The 22316-nt window shown below is 35.7% G+C and overlaps 4 protein-coding genes and 2 long non-coding RNA genes across 7 annotated transcripts; 2 read left to right on the top strand and 4 right to left on the bottom strand.

The window, feature by feature from the left end:
- Positions 1-121: 121 nt before the first annotated feature.
- LOC117125812 lies at positions 122-17563 on the bottom strand. Its single transcript, XR_004448202.1, has 3 exons — positions 17458-17563; positions 11859-11863; positions 122-133 (listed from the first exon to the last, which is right to left on the bottom strand). It is a non-coding gene; the product is annotated as an uncharacterized LOC117125812 (long non-coding RNA).
- LOC117125811 lies at positions 3182-5983 on the bottom strand. Its single transcript, XM_033272271.1, has one exon. The coding sequence runs from the start codon at positions 4792-4794 to the stop codon at positions 3415-3417; it is 1380 nt and encodes a 459-aa protein (XP_033128162.1). The 5' UTR covers positions 4795-5983; the 3' UTR covers positions 3182-3414.
- On the top strand, positions 6398-10276 carry LOC103873267 (ATP-dependent zinc metalloprotease FTSH 7, chloroplastic). 2 transcript variants are annotated; one of them, XM_009151688.3, is made up of 14 exons: positions 6398-6425; positions 6510-7327; positions 7483-7548; positions 7630-7764; positions 7858-7923; positions 8035-8220; positions 8306-8392; positions 8460-8573; positions 8652-8776; positions 8861-8969; positions 9051-9176; positions 9278-9598; positions 9679-9802; positions 9863-10276. In XM_009151688.3, the coding sequence occupies exons 1-14, from the start codon at positions 6413-6415 to the stop codon at positions 9988-9990; spliced, it is 2418 nt and encodes an 805-aa protein (XP_009149936.1). In that variant the 5' UTR covers positions 6398-6412; the 3' UTR covers positions 9991-10276. The 2 variants fall into 2 exon arrangements, with proteins under 2 accessions (XP_009149936.1, XP_009149935.1); XM_009151687.3 differs by lacking the exon at positions 6398-6425 and having other exon boundaries at positions 6448-7327.
- LOC103873265 lies at positions 10421-11023 on the bottom strand. The gene has a single exon (XM_009151686.3). The coding sequence runs from the start codon at positions 10856-10858 to the stop codon at positions 10544-10546; it is 315 nt and encodes a 104-aa protein (XP_009149934.1). The 5' UTR covers positions 10859-11023; the 3' UTR covers positions 10421-10543.
- LOC103873264 lies at positions 13053-15157 on the bottom strand. Its single transcript, XM_009151685.3, has 2 exons — positions 13872-15157; positions 13053-13679 (listed from the first exon to the last, which is right to left on the bottom strand). Exons 1-2 carry the CDS (start codon positions 14993-14995, stop codon positions 13427-13429), a joined length of 1377 nt encoding a protein of 458 aa, XP_009149933.1. The 5' UTR covers positions 14996-15157; the 3' UTR covers positions 13053-13426.
- Positions 15388-21145, top strand: LOC103873263. The gene is made up of 3 exons (XR_633899.3): positions 15388-17412; positions 17518-17579; positions 17743-21145. It is a non-coding gene; the product is annotated as an uncharacterized LOC103873263 (long non-coding RNA).
- The last annotated feature ends 1171 nt before the right edge of the window (positions 21146-22316 follow it).

Raw genomic sequence — 22316 nt, 5'->3', positions numbered from 1 at the left:
AGGAAATGTTGCACATGAGACAGACATCTATCTTTTCTTCTAGTGTAGCTCGTGTATCAAGGAGAGTAGTATTTGATATTCCAGAACCTCGCCATATACGCTGAGCATATGGACATTCAAAAAATAGATGTAACTCTGTTTCAGGAGCAGCGCAGCATCGCTTGCAGAGATCATCTTGAGTAACATGTCGTCGTTTGAGATTACTCCCAGTAGCTAGAGATTTTGTTAGGAGTCTCCACAAGAAATGGTTAATCTTTGGAGGAGTTTTGCAGTTCCATATTTTCTTCTTTAATATTGGGTCGCCCCAAGTTGGAATTGCTTGTTCTTGTTGTGGTAAATGAGTGCTTAACCAGTAGCCAGACTTCACTGTATATATTCCTTCCTCAGTATAATGCCATCCTAATAAATCCATTTCCGCATGTGGACTTATTCTTATCGATAAGATTTTATCAATATCTTCCTCAACAACTACTCCTCTGAGCTTTTCAATATCCCATCCAGATCTATCACTTTTGATATAGCTACTGACTGATTCTACGCGTATATTGTTCTCCCTTGATCTTGGGGGCCGTGGAGGATGTTCAGCCAACCAGGGATCACTCCACATACTGACCGTAGTTCCATTACCGATGATAAACCATAATCCTTGTATCACAAGATCTCGTCCATATAATAAAGACTTCCATGCATATGAAGCTTTCCTTTTAGGTTGAGTTGTTAGGATGCTTTCATCTGCGTAGTATCGAGCTTTCAGAATGCGAGCAACCAGGCTTCCAGGTTGTTGTAGTAGTCGCCAAATTTGCTTACCTAATAGAGCCTGGTTAAATCTTTCAAGATCTCTAAAACCTAATCCTCCCTCCTTCTTTGGAACACAGATTCGTTTCCAACTGAACCAGTGCATACCTCTGTTTGTGCCTGATCCCCACCAAAAATTTGCCAAGAGAGTATTAAGTTCTTCACAAATGGACTTAGGAAGTCTGAAGATACTCATTGAAAATATTGGCATAGCTAGAGCCACTGTTTTGAGTAAAATCTCTTTTCCACCATGTGATAAGAACCTCCTGTTCCATCCTTGTGTTGCCTCTTTAACTTTGTCAATGATATACTGAAACATTTCACCTTTCTTGTGATTAAACTGCTCCGGCAATCCAAGGTATTTGCCGTTGCCCCCCTCGTTGAAGATTCCCAGTAGTCTCCTCATATTCGTCTTAACTGATGCTGATACTTTGCTTCCAAATGTAATTGATGACTTGTTCAGATTCACAGCTTGTCCAGATACCAACTCATAGAGATTTAATATCTGTTTTAGTTTCCTTCCCGCCTTTGGATTAGCAAGGGAGAAAAATAGTGAATCGTCAGCAAATAACAAATGGTTTACAGCAGGAGCTTGTAATGCCACTTTTATTCCCAGCAATGATCGATCACACATTGCTTGATTCATCAAATGTGAGAGTACTTCAGCACATAAGATAAACAAGTATGGTGATAGCGGATCACCTTGTCTAATGCCACGCTTAGGTAGGATTCTCCCTTCTGGAACTCCATTGATTAAGACTGAGAAGCTGACTGAGGTGACACACAGCATTATCCATCGAATCCATTTTGAATGGAATCCCATTCTCTTCATTGTTTCTTCCAAAAAACTCCATTCTAGTCGGTCATAAGCTTTTGTAATGTCTGTCTTCACTGCCATATAGGAAGTTGCTTGTCTTTTTCTTACTTTGAGACTATGGAATACCTCATGAGCCACGATGATGTTGTCTGAAATCATTCTACCTGGTATGAAGGCAGCTTGATTTTCACAAATAACACTGCTGAGATGTTTCTTCAAGCGGTTGATTAGGATCTTTGAAATAACCTTGTACGTAACGTTACACAAAGCTATTGGTCTGAATTCTGACATACCAGTTGGAGGATAAACTTTAGGTATGAGACAGATGTTTGTCTGATTCAGCTTATCATCAAAATCATCCTCTGTAAAGAACCTTTTTATTTCTGTCATCAGCTCTGTTTTCACATCATCCCAATGTTGATGATAGAAAACACCTGTAAACCCATCTGGACCAGGGGCTTTGTGTGGTCCAATATCAAACACAGCAGCCTGAACCTCATCTTCAGTAATGTCTCGAGTTAAGTCATCGTTCATATCTGGAGTTACCCTTGGAAAGAATCCCTGGAAAGTCTGCTCAAAGTGCCTAGACACGTCATTAGTGGAAGAAAACAGGTTGTTGAAGTAATTCTCTGCCACCTTTGCAATATTACTTTGACCTCGATGTATCACTCCATTGTCATCTTGTATTGAAGTCAGTGTATTCTTTATTCTTCTAGCTCTTGAAACAGCATGAAAATATTTTGTATTTCTATCTCCAGCCCGTAACCACATGACCCGGCTTTTTTGTTTCCAAAAGATCTCCTCTTCCATGTAAGCTTGATCCAAATCCTCTCTAATTAGATTGATGTCTGCTGTAGTATGGACCGGGGAGCATAGTGCTGTGTCTAATCTGTGCCGAAGTACTTTGATCTTCTCCTCAGCATTATTTTTGTTGTTGCGTTTCCATGTTGCAATATGTTGCCTGCATCTACTGAGTCGTTGTGTTAACGGAATCTGAAGTAAGCTTGACTGTCCTGTACCTTTCCAGCCTCGCCTCACTGAATCTCTAAAACCTTCCTTATCAACCAGGCGACTATCATAACAGAATGATCTTCGCAGCTTTTCTTTTTCAGTAGAAATGTAGGTTACAAGTGGTCGGTGATCAGATTCACCCAGCTCTAGAAAAACCGTTTCTGATGCTGGATATTCTGAAAACCACTTAGTGTTGCTCATTACTCTATCAAGACAACACTTTATCAAGCCGTTTTGACGTCTTCCTACCCAAGAAAATCTATTACCAACCGACGGTAAATCTGTGAGATCACAATGTCTCACCATTGTTCTAAATGTACTGAATGAAGCTTCTGGTCTTAAATTGCCTCCTTCCTTCTCATGATTCCCCAAAATCTCATTATAATCTCCTAATACCAGCCAAGAATCATGTCTTCGGTTGATTGCCCAACGTTCAAGTCTTTCCCATGTGTGATGTCTCATAGATGGATTCGGATGGCCGTAAACAAACGTGTAGTAAAACCAACTTCCATTAAATTGAACTTTACAATCGATTAAATTAGAAGACTGAAACAAGACTTGCAACTGTACATGAGACTTCCAATATAGAACCAAACCACCACTTAAACCTACTGGCGGAACAGACGCATAATTCAGACAATCTAGCTGAGCCCCAACGTCTCTAATAACATCATCCTGCTGCTTTGTTTCGGAAAGGCATATAATGTCCAGGAGATATTTCCGATCTATCTCCTTAAGGCGTCGAACTGTCGAGTCATTGCCTAGACCTCGACAGTTCCAGCAGGCTGTCCTCATGGTGGGAGAGGTGGTTCAGGGCCCACCGCGCCTCCCATAACTTTGTTGCCATCAGTAGCTGGCTCTGTGTCATCTGACGTTGGGGTTTCTTCAACCCTCTGTGCCTTACTTCCTTGGCTTGTTTCACCTTTCTCCCTCTTGTTGAACATTGAAGTTTGACCAGTCGTGTCAAAAAGCCACATCTTGCGCTTGAGCGTAGGTGTTGCTTGTTCTTTTAGACCAATGGTATCACTTAGATTGCACATATCCTCTGAGGACCCATCAACCGAATTCAAAGTTCTCTGCACATTGTTTGTCCCAAGATCGTCATCGTCCTCTTCCTCTTCCATTGCAGCAACGTTCTCATATGCTTCTTGGTTCCCCTCTACAGCATCATCCCCTCCACCCTGTTCATCTTCTTCTTCAATTTCTTCAATGAGGACGCCTTGGTTTGGTATTGGAATGTCGCCTTCTCCATCATCACTGCTGTCATCATCGTCACCTTCATTCCCAGGGCCGCCATTGTTAATGATACAAGCACCTGAATCATGTGTGAGCATCCCACAGACCTCACAGAAACCACGAAGGCGCTCATACTGAAACCTCAAGACTGTGTTGACTCCCACGGTGAACTGGTAGTTTCGTTGGAAGCGTAGAGGATGAGCAATGTTCCAGTTGAGTCTAATACGTACAAACTCCAATCGTTGGCCATTCTCCTCGTTGTACTCCATTTGAATGTATTGTTGATTCATGGATCTCGCAATGTGTAGTATGACTTCCCGATTCATGTATTGAAAGGGGATGCCCCTTACTTGGATCCAGAAGGGGATGAAGTTTAGTAAAGCCAGATCCATTAGTGGAGTCCACCGTTGAAGCACCAGCATCCTGTCAGCAAAGGCCCATGGACCTCGTCGGATCACTGTATCTAACGCCTCCTCAGAGGGGAAGACAAATTGAAATCTCCTTCCTTCAATCATACGACCCCTCACCGTGCCTTCAAAACCCCAATTGCGAGGCATTGTGGCAACGATTGCCCTAAGATTTTGTCGTCGTGGCATGACTGGTCTTCCGATAAGGATGAAACGATTTTCCTCCTCTGCTTGACGAACAACCTCCGTAGGAAGCACAAAAGGTGCATCGTTTATACCCAGATCAATATCTTGTAGCGCACGACGTAAATTGTCAGCCATTAGAATCAGAAAGATGAAAAATCTCCAATAGAAGGAGATTAAATTTTCAATTGTTGTGTGATTGAGAACAGGACTTGCTTCTTTCTGTTTATAAACAGGGGAAGATAACTTCCTACTAACCACTTCATCACGAGTAGACGTGGTGTCTATCATGGAGATTGCTGACATCGTGGTTCGTTCGTAGGAAGAAACCGCTCCGATGTCCATGGAGTCATCATCAACCACCCCAACGGTGGTGAGAAACCGAAGAAAAAATAACCGTTTGTTTATCGCCTTTTTTATCGCCTATTTTCGCATAACTTTTCTTTTTTTGTCTTCAATATAATGCCTCATTTCATTTTGTTAATATCATCAATTCTCAATTTATAACAAGTTAGCAACTAAAACCTATCCTAACAGGTTTCACATCATTCATAAAGAAGTTGGTTTTCTAAAGTGTTCATAGTCCACAGTTGTGAATGATAAGCATAGGAAGACTGGACATACATGTAGTAAATATATATAAAATAAAAGAAAAAGAGAGTAAATTCATGAGTCTCTAAATTCATTCATTTATTTCTTATAAAATTACAGTGAATATATTTACTTAAATTTTTCTGTTGAATTGATGAAATGATAATGTACTTCTTTCGTTTCAAATTAAATGTCGTTATAGCATAAAAATTTTGTTACAAAATAAGTGTCGTGGTAGAATAAATTATTACACATTATTTCATTCTATATATTGTCAATCCAATTGTACCCTACTAGTTATGTAAGGAAGTCAGATTTTTTTTATGCCGCAGATTCATTTTTTCTGTATGGCATATTATGCTTTAAACTAAGATTTTAAAGGTTGATTTAGGCCTGACTTGTGTAATGGTAGCGGTTGCGGACGTTTTCGGATGCAGATGATTGCTGTTTAAGCGTCATTAAGAGCTTTGTATGACTCATACATCGGTTATAAATTGCTGCATTTGCGAGATATTTATAACGGGTTAACTACAAAATGCAGCAGCGGTTAAATAATAAATTAACAATATTTACATTTTATATCATTATAAAATATTAAAAGTATATTAATATAATAAATATAAAAATTATATTTAAAAAATATTCTATTAATTTTTTTTTTTAAATATAGAAAATAATTTTGTTTTAAAGTTTATAATATAAATTAAAATATAATATATATATATTTAGTATTTCTATTATTACAATGATTTCAATTTAAATTTAAATTCAATATTTTAATTATTATAGTTATATAGTTTAAAAAAAATACTTTATTCTCCCGCAACCGTCTGCAACCACAAACAAACTTTTAAATTTAAAAGGTTTAGAGAGGTTTAAAGCAATATATAGCGTTTTCTGTGATTATTGCAAAATACCAATAACCGGTATTTGCCACAAAAACTGCATTTGTTCATTTGCGGGTGATAACATGAAAACCAGTCATGCTCTTACACGAGATTATGGTTAAAAAAATCCAAAATCCCATTATTAACAGAAAAAGTGAGGATTGAGCAAGTTTTAATTAAACAAAAAAACGTAGGGACTAGTGGTTGCGCCTTTAGGCTTCACTTGGGCCTCTTTTGCGTCTAAGAAACCTTCGAATGGGCTCACACAATCTGTTCCTAGTTTATCCACGTGTCCTCCAGTGTCGTACGTTTCCATACGCCGCGTCACACTTGATTCGCCTTGCCGATCTTTCTTCTGCGATAAAAATTCGTCAGCCTCCGACTAAATCGGACGGACAAGTTTCGTCTGGCTTCAATCGAACGGTCAATATTCGAAGTCGTGTTTCCCAGCAAACCTCGTCTCCGCTTGTCCAAGCGAAACATATATGAAATTTATTGGTACGTCTCTTCTTCATTGATTTCCCCCAAATTTCTAGGGTTTCGAAAATATGATTACTCAATTCGAATTTCTACAACCAGTAGGGATCCACGATAGGTTCAGATTCGCAACCTGTTGCAGTAACAGTCTACTGTATTCGCATAGTTCGAGCTTCTTCTTCGATCGGAGTAGGGTTTTTCGCCGGAATCCAAACCGGTTCATCCCCAATTCAATCCCGCTTCCACTGCACAAGAAACCGGTTACAGCGTTGAGAAATGATAAAAGGTTTAATCTTTGGGATGGGTTTTCGAGGAAGAAGAGAGGGACGGTTGTGAATTGTCAAGAAGATGACAAGAAAGCGAGTTCAAGCGAGAGTGGTGGTGAGGGAAAAGAAGACCAAGATTCTCCGGCGAACTCGTCGAAGAGGAAGAGAGAGAAGGAAAGGAAAGATAGGGTTTGGTGGTCAAAGGAGAAGAGAAGGGAGTGGCAGCCGATAATCCAGGCGCAGGGGATTGGAGTTTTGCTGTTGCAGTTGGGTGTTGTTATGTTTGTGATGAGACTGCTCCGACCAGGGATACCTTTACCTGGGTCTGAGCCACGAGTTCAGACGACTTTCGTCAGGGTACCTTACAGCGAGTTCTTGAGTAAAGTTAACAGAAACCAGGTGCAGAAAGTTGAAGTGGATGGGGTTCAAGTTTTGTTTAAGCTCAAAGATGATGGGAGATGGCAAGAGAGTGAGACTAGTAGTAGGTTGTCTGAGTCGTCTGAGTCTCTGCTGAGAACTGTTGCTCCAACGAAAAGAGTTGTGTATTCGACCATAAGGCCCGGCGATATTAAAACACCATATGAGAAGATGCTTGGGAATAATGTGGAGTTCGGGTCGCCTGATAAACGCTCTGGTGGTTTCTTCAGCTCTGGATTTGTAAGGCCACCACATTTCTTACTATATATGCGCTACTCTTCGATGATGATGATGATGCCTTAATAGTCTATCAATGAATGGTGCTTTTGTTGTCATTTCTCAATTTTGGCAAGCATTTATTCTTAAAGTTTATTTTTGTTTGTTTGTTTCTGCAGCTAGTTCTTTTCTACATGGCGGTGCTTGTATGGCTTATTCAACGATTTCCTCTTAGCTTCTCCATGGTTTGTATCTTCATCATACTTCTATGTCTTTGTTTAGATTTTTTTCTATTTCCTAAAAAAGCTATGTATGTACGGACACAGAGTACAACCGGCCAGCTTAAGACCCGAAAGACTGGGGGTTCTGATGGGGGAAAAGTCTCTGGTGGAGGTGAAACAATCACCTTTGCAGATGTTGCAGGTGTTGATGAAGCAAAGGAAGAGCTAAAAGAAATCGTGGTAGGTTTTCGAACCTTAAAGATTCTGCACATGCCAATTGATCATCATACTGTTTGTGCTAGCTGTCTTTATCGATTGAATCAAACATTGCAGGAATTTCTTAGGAATCCTGACAAGTATGTCCGTCTAGGTGCACGTCCTCCTCGTGGTGTCCTATTGGTGAGTCAAATCATTTGATTTCACGTAGACAGCACAGTTTCTTATGTGTTTGTAATGGGTTACAAGATTTCTCCTGTAGACTTTCATGCCTTCCGTTTCCATTCTTTGTAGGTTGGTCTTCCTGGAACAGGGAAAACGCTTCTCGCAAAGGCTGTTGCTGGGGAAGCTGAAGTCCCCTTCATAAGTTGCTCTGCAAGTGAGTTTGTAGAGCTGTATGTCGGTATGGGTGCCTCGCGTGTAAGGGATCTATTTGCCAGGGCCAAAAAAGAAGCTCCTTCTATTATCTTTATTGATGAGGTTAGAACACGTAGTCTATGTCAGGTTACTTTCCACCTCTGGATCATCTATAAACAAGATTTTCTGTTTCCCTTTCATGTTTCAGATAGATGCTGTGGCAAAAAGCCGTGATGGTAAATTCAGGATCGCCAGCAATGATGAAAGGGAGCAAACGTTGAACCAGCTCCTCACTGTAAGTCTTTTAAATATCCATTTTTTCTGCTTAAGTAGCATTCTTGATTCTGGAAACTTGTTTGCAGGAGATGGATGGTTTTGACAGCAGTTCTGCAGTTATCGTTCTTGGAGCAACAAATCGTGCTGATGTCTTAGACCCGGCTCTTCGTCGCCCTGGGAGATTTGATCGTGTTGTTACGGTTGGTAGAATCAGTTCATTCTGTCAATTTGTAAGTGGTTGGGCTGTTTAATATTTACTTACACATTATTTTTCTTAGGTGGAAACGCCTGACAAAGTTGGAAGAGAATCAATTTTGAGAGTGCATGTGTTGAAGAAAGAACTTCCTTTGGGAAATGATGTTAACCTTGGTAGTATTGCCTCGATGACCACTGGTTTTACTGGGTACGGTTTGGCAAACTATCCTTGATCTGAAATTTCTTCAGCTGTTCAGTGTTTTGGTCTTATATCTCATAAACTCTTTTGCAGGGCGGACCTTGCTAACTTGGTAAATGAGGCTGCCTTGCTAGCTGGAAGAATGAGCAAGACGACTGTTGACAAAATTGACTTCATTCAAGCTGTGGAGCGATCAATAGCAGTACTTTTTTCTATCCTCTCTATTCTACTGAGTACGTATAGCAATCCGTCAAACGTTTTCATTACAGTGCATCTGTTTCAGGGCATAGAGAAGAAAACTGCAAGATTAAAAGGCAGTGAGAAGGGTGTGGTTGCAAGGCATGAAGCTGGTCATGCAGTGGTTGGTACTGCTGTTGCAAAACTTCTTACTGGACAGCCACGTGTTGAGGTAAACAACGAAAGCAGTTTAGACATGTATGCTCATAGTTTCTGCTGTTTGAAATATGCTAATATGTGCAAATGATTCATGTTTTGTTTTTTTGTTATCAGAAATTAAGTATATTGCCAAGAACAGGAGGGGCATTGGGGTTTACATACATACCTCCTACCAACGAAGACAGATATTTGCTCTTCATCGATGAGCTGCTTGGGCGTTTGGTGACCCTTCTTGGAGGTCGTGCAGCTGAAGAAGTTGTTTACTCGGGGCGTGTATCAACAGGTGCATTCGACGATATCAGGCGGGCAACTGATATGGCGTACAAAGCAGTAGCTGAATATGGTCTCAACCAGAAAATCGGACCTGTGTCTGTTTCTACACTTTCTGGTGGTGGGATTGACGAATCAGGAGGCTCACCATGGGGTGGAGATCAGGTAACTTCAATTTGCATTGCACTCGTCTATGCTGGTTTTGAAAGAAGGCAACAGTTTAACCTTCCATGTTGAAATGACAGGGGAAACTAGTTGATCTTGTTCAAAGAGAAGTGACAAATCTGTTGCAATCTGCTCTCGATGTTGCACTGTCTGTTGTACGTGCGAATCTAGATATATTGGAAGGGCTTGGGGCTCAACTTGAAGGTAATCTTGTTTATTGACTTACATCCCTCAGATGATGAAAATAATCATGTTTTGGTGCAGAGAAAGAGAAAGTAGAAGGTGAAGATTTGCACAAGTGGTTGAGTATGGTGGTCGCACCTGAAGAACTCGCAGTCTTTGTCAAAGGAAAACAAGAGGCTTTGCTCCCGGCAAGAGCTAGCTCCAGTTAATAGCTACATCAAATAGAACCATAAAGACAGGTTTTCTAACACAGATCATGTATCTCCAAGGTCAGATATAGTTATCACCATTTGCCTATGCATAGCATACATATAGCACTTGAATCAAACTATAAAGGAATATCATTGGGGTGATAGCTTATAAGATTTACTGGCTCTGTGTTGTAACATTTGGTATTCTTGATGGATACAGTCTCTTAAAGAGAATGGCCAAATTGTATCATTGATTTAGATGTATAAAAGCCATATACATATTATATAATATGTGCTTTGAAAATTGTGTGGTTCACACTTGAATTTTCACTTCATCTTGTATACGAATCATTCTTTTGCTCTGTTCTTCGTGTATACATTACTCGATCCTTTTATGTTATTCTCATATTTCTCTAAGTGGTGCATGAGTGAGAGTCTTCAGAATGGATTGTGATGAAGAAAGAGCAGTTTATATATATATATATATATGTATAATAATTGAAGTCTGAAGAATTATAGATAATGCAAAACAGAGGCAATAAACAATGCAAATTTACTATACTTTTTTCTTTTACTTTTTGTTGAAGAAGCCACCTAAGCCGGCAAATCCACCATCGTTCTTCTTGGGCGCCACAGGCACCGGAGCCGAGCTTTTACCGCCCCGAACGGTTCCTCTGCCTCCGGTGGTGCCACTTCTGGTGCCGCCTTTCTCCTCCACCTTCTTGAGAATTGGATCAGTCTCGTAGAACTGATCTTGCTTTGTCAAATAACCAAGCACAAAATCAAGGGGATTCTTCTCCTCCTTGGCGCCGCCTGAAGTTCCCTTAGTTGTGGCGTAAACCCTCACGGTGGCCGGAGCAAACGACATTAGAAGCGAAGAAACCATTCTTGTTATCTCTCCTTTCGATCTCTCTGTGTGTGTCAATGTATATGTCTTGGTGTGGCATTAGTTACAAAGGGATTATAATGAGGTTTGGTGAATCTGAGCCGTTGGATCTTTGTGGCACAAGCTCTCCGCAAGTGTCTTATCCTCTCGTTCTTTTCTCTTCACACATTTTTCTTGGTTACGTTTTATTTTGGTTTAATACTCTTCAAATTTCCCTTTTAAGTCTAGAGGAGATGTGTGAATGCTGAGGAAACACGCTTTGGTATTGTAGTGAGTGATGATGTGTCTATGTCACTAAAGCCTTATCTTTTATTGGGCCTAGGTCCAGCCAGTATTTTGAAACTCCCTCCCTATCAAGAAAACGTTGCAAAAGTATTAAGAGGTCTCACGAGGTTATTGGTAGTGCCGGACAACAACGGATCAATCGGGTTCAATTGGATTTATGAATTTCAACTCCATTCAATTATTATAACAGTTCAGATTGGACTGCGTTGAGGTTTATACCAATTCGGTTCTGATTAGTTACGTATTCAAGATTCGGTTGAACCCTAAATAGTAGGTTTAGATAGTAATCAGGTTATTGGTTCCAAAACTTGTATAACAAGGAAATTTCCAGCCATTTATGCAAGAACCACATATTTCATTTTGTGCACTTTCCATCATGACGAAGTATCAACTCAAATTCCAGTAAGAGCTTTGAAATCTCAATTGCTTCATTAAAGTAAACTTGAAGTTCATCCTTGGTATCTTTACCTTTTTAGCAACAAATACCTTGTACACAACATCCATCATTTCATAGCTAAAATCTTCAACGACCAGTTTCATTATTTCAACTGCTTGTTCCTGAGACTGCAGACCAGAGACATTAGACGCATGAGTTGACCCTGATGCTTGCTTAGAAAACCCTCTGAAACGCATGTTGTACTCATTGAAAATGTATGTGAGAAGATCACTCACTATTTCTAGCATTTCCTTAGCCTCAAAGTTATCTTTCACATACAGATTCTCAAAACATAGCTTTGTGAAATTCATCTTCTTCCTAAGATCAAAGAATGTCACTACTAGGATCAACATCTTATTGATATATTTGATACCATCGTAATACTTCAAAAACTTCTTTAACATTAGATTTCTTAAACTATATCAAAGTGAAACAAAATTAAAAAAATTAATATAAACCACTTTTAATATTTTATTTTAAATTTTGTGTGTAATTTTCAAATATTTTATAAAATTTAAATATATTTAAATATAAAATAATTTTATTGTAAACTTACCCGCCCGCAGGGCGAGCCAACTCCTAGTAGAACATAAGATTACAAATATATAGAATAAGCATGAATGAAAACAGATTAAAATACATTTAGGTGAAACGTAAATGAAGCAAGCAAACGTAGAAAGTTACAATAATGCATAGAAATTTAAAATAGCAAGAAATTCAAGCAAACATAGAAAACTTATATTCACTAGAACCGTAAAATAAAGTTATGCAAGATATCAGAACATACGTTTCAGTTAGAGAGAAACTTAACCCATTGATATCAACACAAGATATAAATTTATAAACAGCAAGGAGAAACATATTATAAATCTTCTATTCTTGTCTGAATCGCCATAAACCTCAAACTTGAACTATATATCAGCTGTTTGATGAAAAAAAAAAAACAAAGCTAACTCGAAAACAATTCATAAAAGAAGAGCACACACTATCAAAACACAAGATTTAACCCAAAACCACTATCAGATTTTCTAAACCCTATCAGATTTTCTAAACCTGAAAGTATCAAACTGAGATAAGATTTAATGGCTTGTATTGTTGAATTTTCGTGGAGAGATCTCTATAAATAAATTGGAAAATCAAATATCAAATACTGAAGTCTGAAGGATATAAAGTTACATATGTTTGGGTTTTCTTTGTAACCAATCAGGTTTCAGATAAAATCCAACCCGAACCCAACACCTGCAATACCAACAAAACAGATCCATTCAGTTATTGATGAAGATCTGGACCCGACCCGAGCCGAGCCGGTTTTATCGAACATGGTGCATTTTGGGTTTTCGGATTATTGCCTAGCCCTAGTTATTGGAGTGGACTCCCATGACTAATATCGCCACAACACTAATTTACAAATTAGAGCTACAAATAATTGAAAAAAATCACATCACTCACGACAAAAACAAGTTGGAACTACTATAGTTGGAATCAAATGCATAACATGTCTTGGGAACCATACAAGGTAAAAACTCAATCAAAACGGAAAAGGCAATGCTCAGTGATTATTACTGTTTGTATCTACACATGTTCTTATTGGTCCACACTCCCATCCAGAGTATCAGTGGACCAATGGTTATGGACTCTGCCACGGTAATGACTTCTACGTGGTAAAAAAAAATGCAGAATAAAACAAACACAGAAGCAAAGAGGAGCAATGTTTAATAAGCATGATTCACTCAAAAACACTACTCACATACTCCTCTTTGCTTCTATCGTCTATCTAATTTCTGTCACTATCTCTTTTACAGCAGATTTGCTGCTAACAAATCCAAACATTCACTCACTGCCATCTCTCAAGCGATTTCCTGAGGAGAATCAGAAGATTCTAACGGGAAACATGTTTCTTCACCACCGGTTTGCCAGAGGAAGTTAGCGTAGCTGGCTGCGTAGAAGGAGTTAGTAGGGTCTGCAGATATAGCTTCTAGAAAGTTCTCCTCAGCCGCCCATAGATCCTTCCTAACTTTCCACTGGAAGATGGCGTATTTGCTGTACGCTTCCGCGTCTGCTTCTCCTGACTCAATGGCTTTCTTGAAACACTTCTCCGCTCTGATACATCCAAAAGAAAACATCATTGCCAAGTTCCAAAGTTTACAATTTATTCACATTGAAATTTAAGCCTATAGATTTATATAGGTAACGCTTCTGATTCTCAGTGAGTTCAAGCAAGCATAGACTTCACACAGAACATGTAATAACTCTTTGAATGTTAGATGCATGGATGGGTAAAGGATATATCACCTGTCGTAGTCTTGAGAGACAAGGTAAAGGAACTGAGCGTAGTTGGCTAAGAGCAAAGGGTTGTTGGGTTCTTGAGCCAAACCTATCTTATAGAAAAGCTCCGTTCTAGTGTAATTGGCATTATCGTCCAAAGCAACCCTTGCAATGATGGGTGAAACAAGTCTCAGCCTCATGTCACGATCCACAGGGGAACCTTGCATTTGATCAGCTTCTTCCACCATCGAATTCCACAGACTCAGCTCCTCTTCTCTTATCCCTTGTCCTAAAACTGAGTCTTCTTTTGTCCCAGCAGAGCCTGGGGGTGATTCTGCAATAGCTAGATTCGATGCAACTGAGTGCACAGTGAAGTTCGCCAATAGGATCATCACGTAAACCATCAAAGTAGGAGTTTGAGAGAACACGCGCTGGAACATCCACAGCAATGAAGCGTGCATATCCTTCTTAACCTGCTGAACAACACCCTCCCTAGTCTGCAAGGCAAAGCTGTGCATCTCCTCGATCATGAAGACCAGAGAAGAGAAGGCTTTGTCGATAGAACAATAAGTAGACTCTCTAGCTTCTCTGAGCGCCTCTTCTTGTAGCTTCCTCTTAATCATTCTAAGGGAGAGAGGCAAATCAACACGGTTTGCTTTCCGCTCAATGCTGGAATGGCTAACCATCTCCATCCATGGAGCCTCCAGCGAAGCTAAACCTGGAACGGACTCATGTAGTAGTAGCTTCGCATTCCCGAATCTGTGGTTCCTACGATCGTTACCTACTACTACTACTTTGTCTTCTTCTTCGCCTGCGATCTTGAATTGAATAGCTAATTCTTGCATCTTCGCCGAGAATTCTTCGTCGGAGAAGAAACCGGAGCTCGCGCTGCAAACTCTCCGGAGAGGGTAAAGTTTACTCTTGGTGGAGAATTCCAAAAGCTCACAAGATTTGGAGCGGTGGAGTTTCCCAGATTGGGTACCGAGAAAAGCGGAAGCTTTCAATCTCGTTTGGCATGATGATAAAGATCCTCCGCCTCTTCCACGAGAACGACGGCGTTTTGAAGAGGTCAAGGTTTGCGAGAGAGAAGGGATCGCCGCATGGCGTCCTGACCAATGAAAAGACGTCGTTGTCGCTACTTTTACATCCATTCTTCCTATCTGTAGCCAATGGTATGAATCCAGAAAAGCTATAAGATCAATCGAATTCAGAGGGTTAAGCTCCTGAAATTTTGTTGGGAACAAAGGAAGAAGACAAAAAACAGCCCCTCAAGTTTATATACGAACCAGAAGAATAAACGGAAAAATTTTAGTCAATTCTTTAAAAAAGAAAAAAAGTTAGTTACCGGATTTAGCCGGTGGCAATTTTATGGATGGCTCGTGCTATTTGGGGAAGAGATCAGATTTTAGTTAATCCACGGGTAGAAACGGTAACAGGTGATTGACCTAAGAAACTTCGGCTAACTCTGTAACGCGGTTTACTCGGGAGCACGTGCTTTTACTGACGTCCAAGCGGCCTTCATCCCGGATTTTTCTATTTATCATCGGACAGATCTTAGTGAACCACGTGTGTTTTTGTTACAACTGGCTTTTGGCACCTAGGGAGATTGTTCACGTGCCATAAATAAGGTTGTTGAGATACTTATCTCTGCGGAATAAGATCAATGTGTGTCTGACAGAGCTATGAAGTACTTACTACTAATTTGGTGGTTTGGAGTATTGTGAATTTTATATGATAAACTAATTACCCACCACATTGTTTCACGGCATTATTAGTTTTTTTCCTTTCAGTGTATTCGGTAAAAATGGAAGTAGCACACGAAAAATAACATTCTAGTACAGATTATGTCATTGTGATAAATGTCTTTTTTTTTTTTATCAAAAATGGAAAATATTTGAGAAACGGTTTCAATACATTTATATATAGAGCGATTTACATCCCAAATTTTTTTCCTTTTACCAAATACATGCACTATTGACATTTTATGTCACACGATGCATAGTTTTGTCCGTTTATACCTTGGGTTTATTTGTACATAACCAAAAGAAAAAAAAAAGAAATTAAATTTGTAGTAAGAAGGTAGGAAGAGATAGGACGAGAAATGAAGAGATTTTTGTTAGTTAATGAATTAAAAATTTTTTTGGTCATTTGGCCTAATTTCCCTTATACCTTTCACCATATAGTTTTGTCCCATTGTACCTTCAGTTTTTTTTTAATACAAAATTAATCTTATAACATTCTAATTTTATTTATAAATTACAGTTTATGTTTAATAGTTAAACATTTATGTAGTTTATGTTTTGTTTATTTATCAAACTAATATATGTATAATACAAAATAAATTCTATATTTACTAAAAAGTAAAAATATATTCATCAAAATATAATTTAATTTCGTATTTTTATTTATGTAATGTATACAATATTTTTAGTATATGTCTAATATATAATCAATTATGTATGTATTAAAATAGTAAAAATATAAAGATATTCATCAGAATATAATTTAATATCATATTTCAATTTTATATAAAAAATCATAATAAACCTAAAACATATAAAAATAAAATAAAACTGATGAAATTAATAAAAGTAAATAAAAACTAGAAAAAATATTTATATTGTGTATAACATCAAACCTTTGAAATACATATAAAATTTCTTTATCTATATATATAAAAAAATGTTTGCTTCACTCATGTGCGTCCAATCACTAAGTCGTTGCCTGATGTTGCGACACCTGTCCTCTTTTTCAAAAACGCATCGTTTCATTAAACATATGTCATATTGGGCTTCGTTTGTATATGTCGTGTAATGGACCTTTTAATGAACCGAGTTTGGGCCCGACGTGAAAGAAATCGTTCTAACCCTAATACGCCGCATCGAAGGTATGGAGTACGTCTCTTCTCTACGTGCGATGACGAGGTGGTGTCGTTTGCGATTCATCTCGCGACGTGAAACGTTCTGATTAATGGATCCCTCTTTAATCCCATTGATTTACACCTCTCTATTGTTCTTTGAAAACGCTGAATGGCTCTCTATTGTGACCATCTTTTTCTTGCAAGAACCAGAGAGATCTAACCGGAAAACTTATAGGCTATTTGATCTTGCCATAGAAGATGAAAGAGTTGTAAGTGGTTCAAGTGGAACAACAGCCTTCACAGCTTTTCTGATTGGACATCACTTAGTGGTTGTTAACGCATGTGATTGTCGTGCAATTATCTGCCGGAAAGAAGAAGCTGTTGATATGGAAAGGGAAGCTTCGGATAATATTACATTGGCGGTCAAATGCTTCGTGCCGTCAGCACCTACTCCTCAGAGGAGAAGAATACAGTTATTTGTTTCAGATGAATCCCGAGCATGGTTACGGTGATCAGTTTTGTATATATGTTTGGTTGAAGTTCCATTTTTTATTCTGGTGAAGAGATTTTGGTAAAGTTTGAATTTTAATACATGAATGTGCTGTAGTAAAAGTAATATGTTTTTAGTTTACGATTTATTTGTAGTTGAGCACTAATTACTGGTTTCTATCTTTAAAAAAAAAACAGCTTCTCAGACTTAAGATCAAGGTATTGTTTTACTTTATCCATGTATTTTAGAGATTTCTTTTAAACCATTTGATTATGGTTTAAAACTGTGTTTCTTAATTTGATGTATGTTGTTCTTTGGATTAGCAAAAATTAGTCTGAAGCTCGGGGAGAGTAAAGTATGTGGATCTCCATCCTACAGAACCATGGTAATTTCAAGCTTTTGATTGTTATCTTATGCATATCAGTTGTAGTGAATTACGGACATCTTCATATCATTTGATATCCTTAACTTTGCGGAGTTGCATCATGTTCGTTGCTTTTAAAGTTTTTTCTTTTGTTTTCTGCTACTTATGACTCGAAATCTTGCAGGATTTGAGCAAGTTTATGTTTTTGTGTATTTGGAACTACCAGACACAGGTGGCAAATATTGGTGATCAAACTGGGTTGATCTCTGTCAAGAACAAACAAAAACGACAACACCTCCTCCCCCATGTTAAGTCTGCATGATTCTTCTATTACATGACTGCATTTCCTTACCTTTCTTTCAAGATATAATCAAATTACATTACACGTAGCAAAAAAAAAAAAGATTTTACATTACACTCACAACTCTCTTTTACGATGAGTGGTGCTTTGCCTTTTTAATTAAAATTTACACCCCTCTTCAATTATATATTTTTTTTTCAATTATACCTTCTTAAATAGTATATGTAAAAAATATATCAAAAAACAAACATATGCAAATTGCTTTACAAACATCTGTACAAATACAATATTACTCAGCAATACGCTGCAGCAAAATTATATACAAGTCACATATAGCTCAGTACACAATATAATAATCAAACTACATGAACATAACAAAACAAAAAATAATCCAACAACATATTTAGCTACAAAAAAGCATTACACACATTTCTCAAGCCCATAGATGCGAGCTTAGCAAACGTAATAGCCCAATGTCTCTAACGGGCGTACAAAATACAGCTAATTACAAACAAAATTTAGCATCCAATCTTACATGGTCCAACCAAAAGGAGACGCTAACAAGTAACCTATCTTTAGAGCATGTATTAAGAAGAGTTGAAAATTCAAGCTACATATTACTTAATAAGCATTGACCCAAACTATGGATGCTAAATATTTACACTCTCCTCAATACAATTATACAAACCCTACATGGTCCTTCTAACCGCAAAGGCAACCAAAGTTATCTCATATTTCGAATAATTGAATATTCCTTTAAATTTATAGTAAGCAATAATGCTGACTTTCATTTTATTATTGAACATACCCCAAAATACGTTCCAAAAAAAATATCAAAAAATATGAGGTTCACAATTTGTTTGTAATATCTCATAAAATAAAACAATAAAATTAATAGGAAACTAAACATTATCCTAACAAACAATGATTATACAATTATGTCCAAACAAAAATATTACGTAGTTTAATTTCGCGTGTCGCACGGACCAACCCAATGTCTTCCATTGTTTTATATATATACGTACGTAAAAATATAGATTATGCAATTACATCAAAACAAATATAGGACGAAGTGGAACAAAATATTTTGAAAAGACATCCGTGAAAGTTAAGAATTCAACGGTTTTAAAACTAAAATAGAATTATGATTGGTTGTACATTTAAAAAAGTTTTGCATCAAAATTTATATAAGTGAGATAAATGAGTATGTAGATCATGGGTCTAAATAATTCGGTTGTAAGTGCAGAAATTTTGTTGTAACAATTTAGTTTGTAGAAATTAGGTTTTAGTGATGTAGTTGTAAAATTTTAATGTAGACAAATATTATAATTTTTAAACCGGTGTTTTAAGAAAAAAAAATACTTTAAAAGGATTGTATATTTAAAGGTGAGGGTCAAGTAAATTACTAAGAGAATAATTGGAAACAAAAAATTTTAAAAAACAATTAAGTGAAATGAAACATTTCTATAATCCAACCAATCAAACACATAACTAAAATTTACTTCTTCTTTTTTTTTTTTCATTTTGCTCATCCTTATATATAATTTCCAATAACAAAAATATCAGAAATTTGAATATTAAACTTTTTGAAGTTTGTAAGACAGGAAAAAGTAAATAATTAAAAAATATTTTATAATTGTCTAGATACTTATATTTCTATAATAGATTATACCATTTATATATCAAAATAAACACACATACAAAATATATAATAAAAAGATAACATTTAAACAAAAACCCCGGGCGTAGCCCGGGCCGACCCTAGTAATATATAAAAACATAACAAAACTCCTTAACTATAAGTTATTAATTGTATATCAGCCAAATACAAATATTAATTACATTATATATAATATTTATTAACAAAATATTAACTATGTATTTAATAAAATTACATACTTGAAAATTGAAAAACTATACATAAAAGTTTAAATAAAATCATTTACAATTGATTCCTAATATTTCTCAGATTTTAAAATTTTGAAATATATTTTGACCAATGAGAAAAATATATATCTTAGTTAGACCATCTCTAAAAACAATTTTATTTTTAAAGTTGGCAAAATTTCAAATTTAAAATTTGGAAAAAACAATCTTCAAAAAAGTTTCAAACTTTTGAACTTTTATATTATACATTGCGGTCTTTACTATTGATAAAGTTTATTAAAATCATAAAATATTAATAATACATACATTTGAAAGCTGTGCTAAATAATATTGATTGATAAAATGAACATTATAAATGATAATAAACACACAGAAACTGTATATTTTATGTAAACTATCAAATTACTTAATATAATTCTTTTAATGTTTTTATATATGATTAATTAATAAAATTTAAAGATGATATGTAAATTTATTTTTTTAGCTGTAAGTATGTTATGAGATCAAAGTTATTAAATTCGATATTTTATATGTGAAATATTTATGAGAAATATGAAATAATAATTATAAACGTTAACAAAATTTTTGAGAAAAACTCAAAACATATGACTTCAAATATGAAATTTTGTTTTCACTATTCAAAACTGTAAAATTTAAAATTTTAGAATAAGTTAACTTTTTATTTTTAAATATGAAGGTTGGTTTGTTTTACCGATGCTCTTCACTTGGGGTAGACCTAACATGAACATACACCTATTCAACCCAAGTCCTAATCTTGTTCCGCAAGAGGATTTAAGAGTTCATGTATTATAAATTTGTGATGGTTTAGACCAAAAAAAAATAAAAAAATTTGTGATGGCGTAGCTCAGAACAGAAAGCGAACACGTCTGGGATGTTTCATTGTGTATGTGTCTTCTTGATGAATTTTCAGACTCAAGAGCTCACAGTCCTACACAATCCTCATTAATTTTATAGACACACAGTTCATGCAGCGTGCTTCTGTTCCGGCCTGAACTCTCGCTTTAGCTGGTTTAGTATTACTACTAGTATTATCTTTCGTACCACGTACAGGCCTTTATCTGTTTATAAATATATATTATATATGTTTGTGTTGAACATATTATATATGTTGTAAGAAAAGAACATATTATATATACATTTAATTTAAAATCTTCTCTATTAAAAGAGAAGTACCATTTTTATCTATTACAAAATAGTCATACTAGAAATTTAGGTTCATATATTCAAATATTTTTTTATTGTTTACATTAGTTTATTTAATGTATAACATTTCTAAATAATTATAAGGATATTAATAACAAATCCATTTTAACTATAAATTTAAATTTTAGTTTTAGAAATAACAAAATCTGTTGAGAAAAATCTAATAAAATCTTTTAAAAAATTTAAATTTTCTTTTAATTAATGCACTGATTAATTTTGCAATTAGTAGTATAATATTATTATAAATTAATTTTAATTAATTTTTTATTATAAACAAAATAATGAATTTTTTTGCTAATTTTATAAATTTTATAAGTATATTCTACATTATATTAAAATAGAAGTAATTAATGAATTACATATTAAAATTATATTTTTTTTGCAAACATATCAAAATTATGTTGAATTGGTAAACCAATATATTTTGAAAAAATACTTTCATTAAGATAAATAAATAAAATATGATTTGCCGTTTAAAGTGACTAAAATATCATTCACCTTTTAAAATGATTAATATTCATAAATTATGTAATAATTTTTACAAAAAATAAAATTGTTATCATAGGTTAAATTTTAATATTTAGAACTATATATCATTTAGTTATTTTTAAAATGACAGCAATATATTATCATAAATTATTATATACAAAATAATATAAAATTTATGTTAATAAATAAAATTTTATCCGCACGGGTGTGCGGATTAAAATCTAGTTTATAATTAAAATATATATTCTTTGAGGATTAATTGTTGGAAAACTTAAAAGAAATTGAAATTTTGAGTGTTCAGATTTTACAATAGTTGACCAAAATGTATAATATTAATCTTTTTCCGAACCAACACAATCATTAAATATGAACAGCAAAGGCATATATTTTGCACATGTACAATCAAATTTCAATTTAGTTTTGTAGATAATTGAGATTAATTATTATATTTTCTAGTCATTCTTTTGATAAACACTATATAAGAAAAACAAAGAGCAAAACAGAGATGCATGTTGAATCAAAAGTAAAGAAAAAAATACTCCCCTTTTTATAAGATAATAAACACACAAATACCAAATATGGAAGACTAACCTGAAGTTAGGTCTTAATCTAGATAATAGACATAAGAGCATCATTATCCCAAAACCCCTTAAAGGGTCTCTTAATTAATTTTTAATAATTTTTAAAGTGTAAAAGTGAGTTAAGAGACTTAGAAAGAGATTTGAACATTTAAATGGTTTATTGCAAGTCTCTTAATTATGGGTTCTTAAAAAAAATTATAAAACACTTTCATTACAACAAACTTTACTACAATGCACAATCAAAAAACTTCAAATTGATCAATGATATTGAACTAA

Source organism: Brassica rapa, chromosome A06 (genome assembly GCF_000309985.2).
Source record: "Brassica rapa cultivar Chiifu-401-42 chromosome A06, CAAS_Brap_v3.01, whole genome shotgun sequence".
In the NCBI taxonomy this organism is placed as follows: domain Eukaryota; kingdom Viridiplantae; phylum Streptophyta; class Magnoliopsida; order Brassicales; family Brassicaceae; genus Brassica; species Brassica rapa.
The sequence above is the reverse complement of the archived record's forward strand: the minus strand, read 5'-3'. Positions and strand labels throughout refer to the sequence as shown.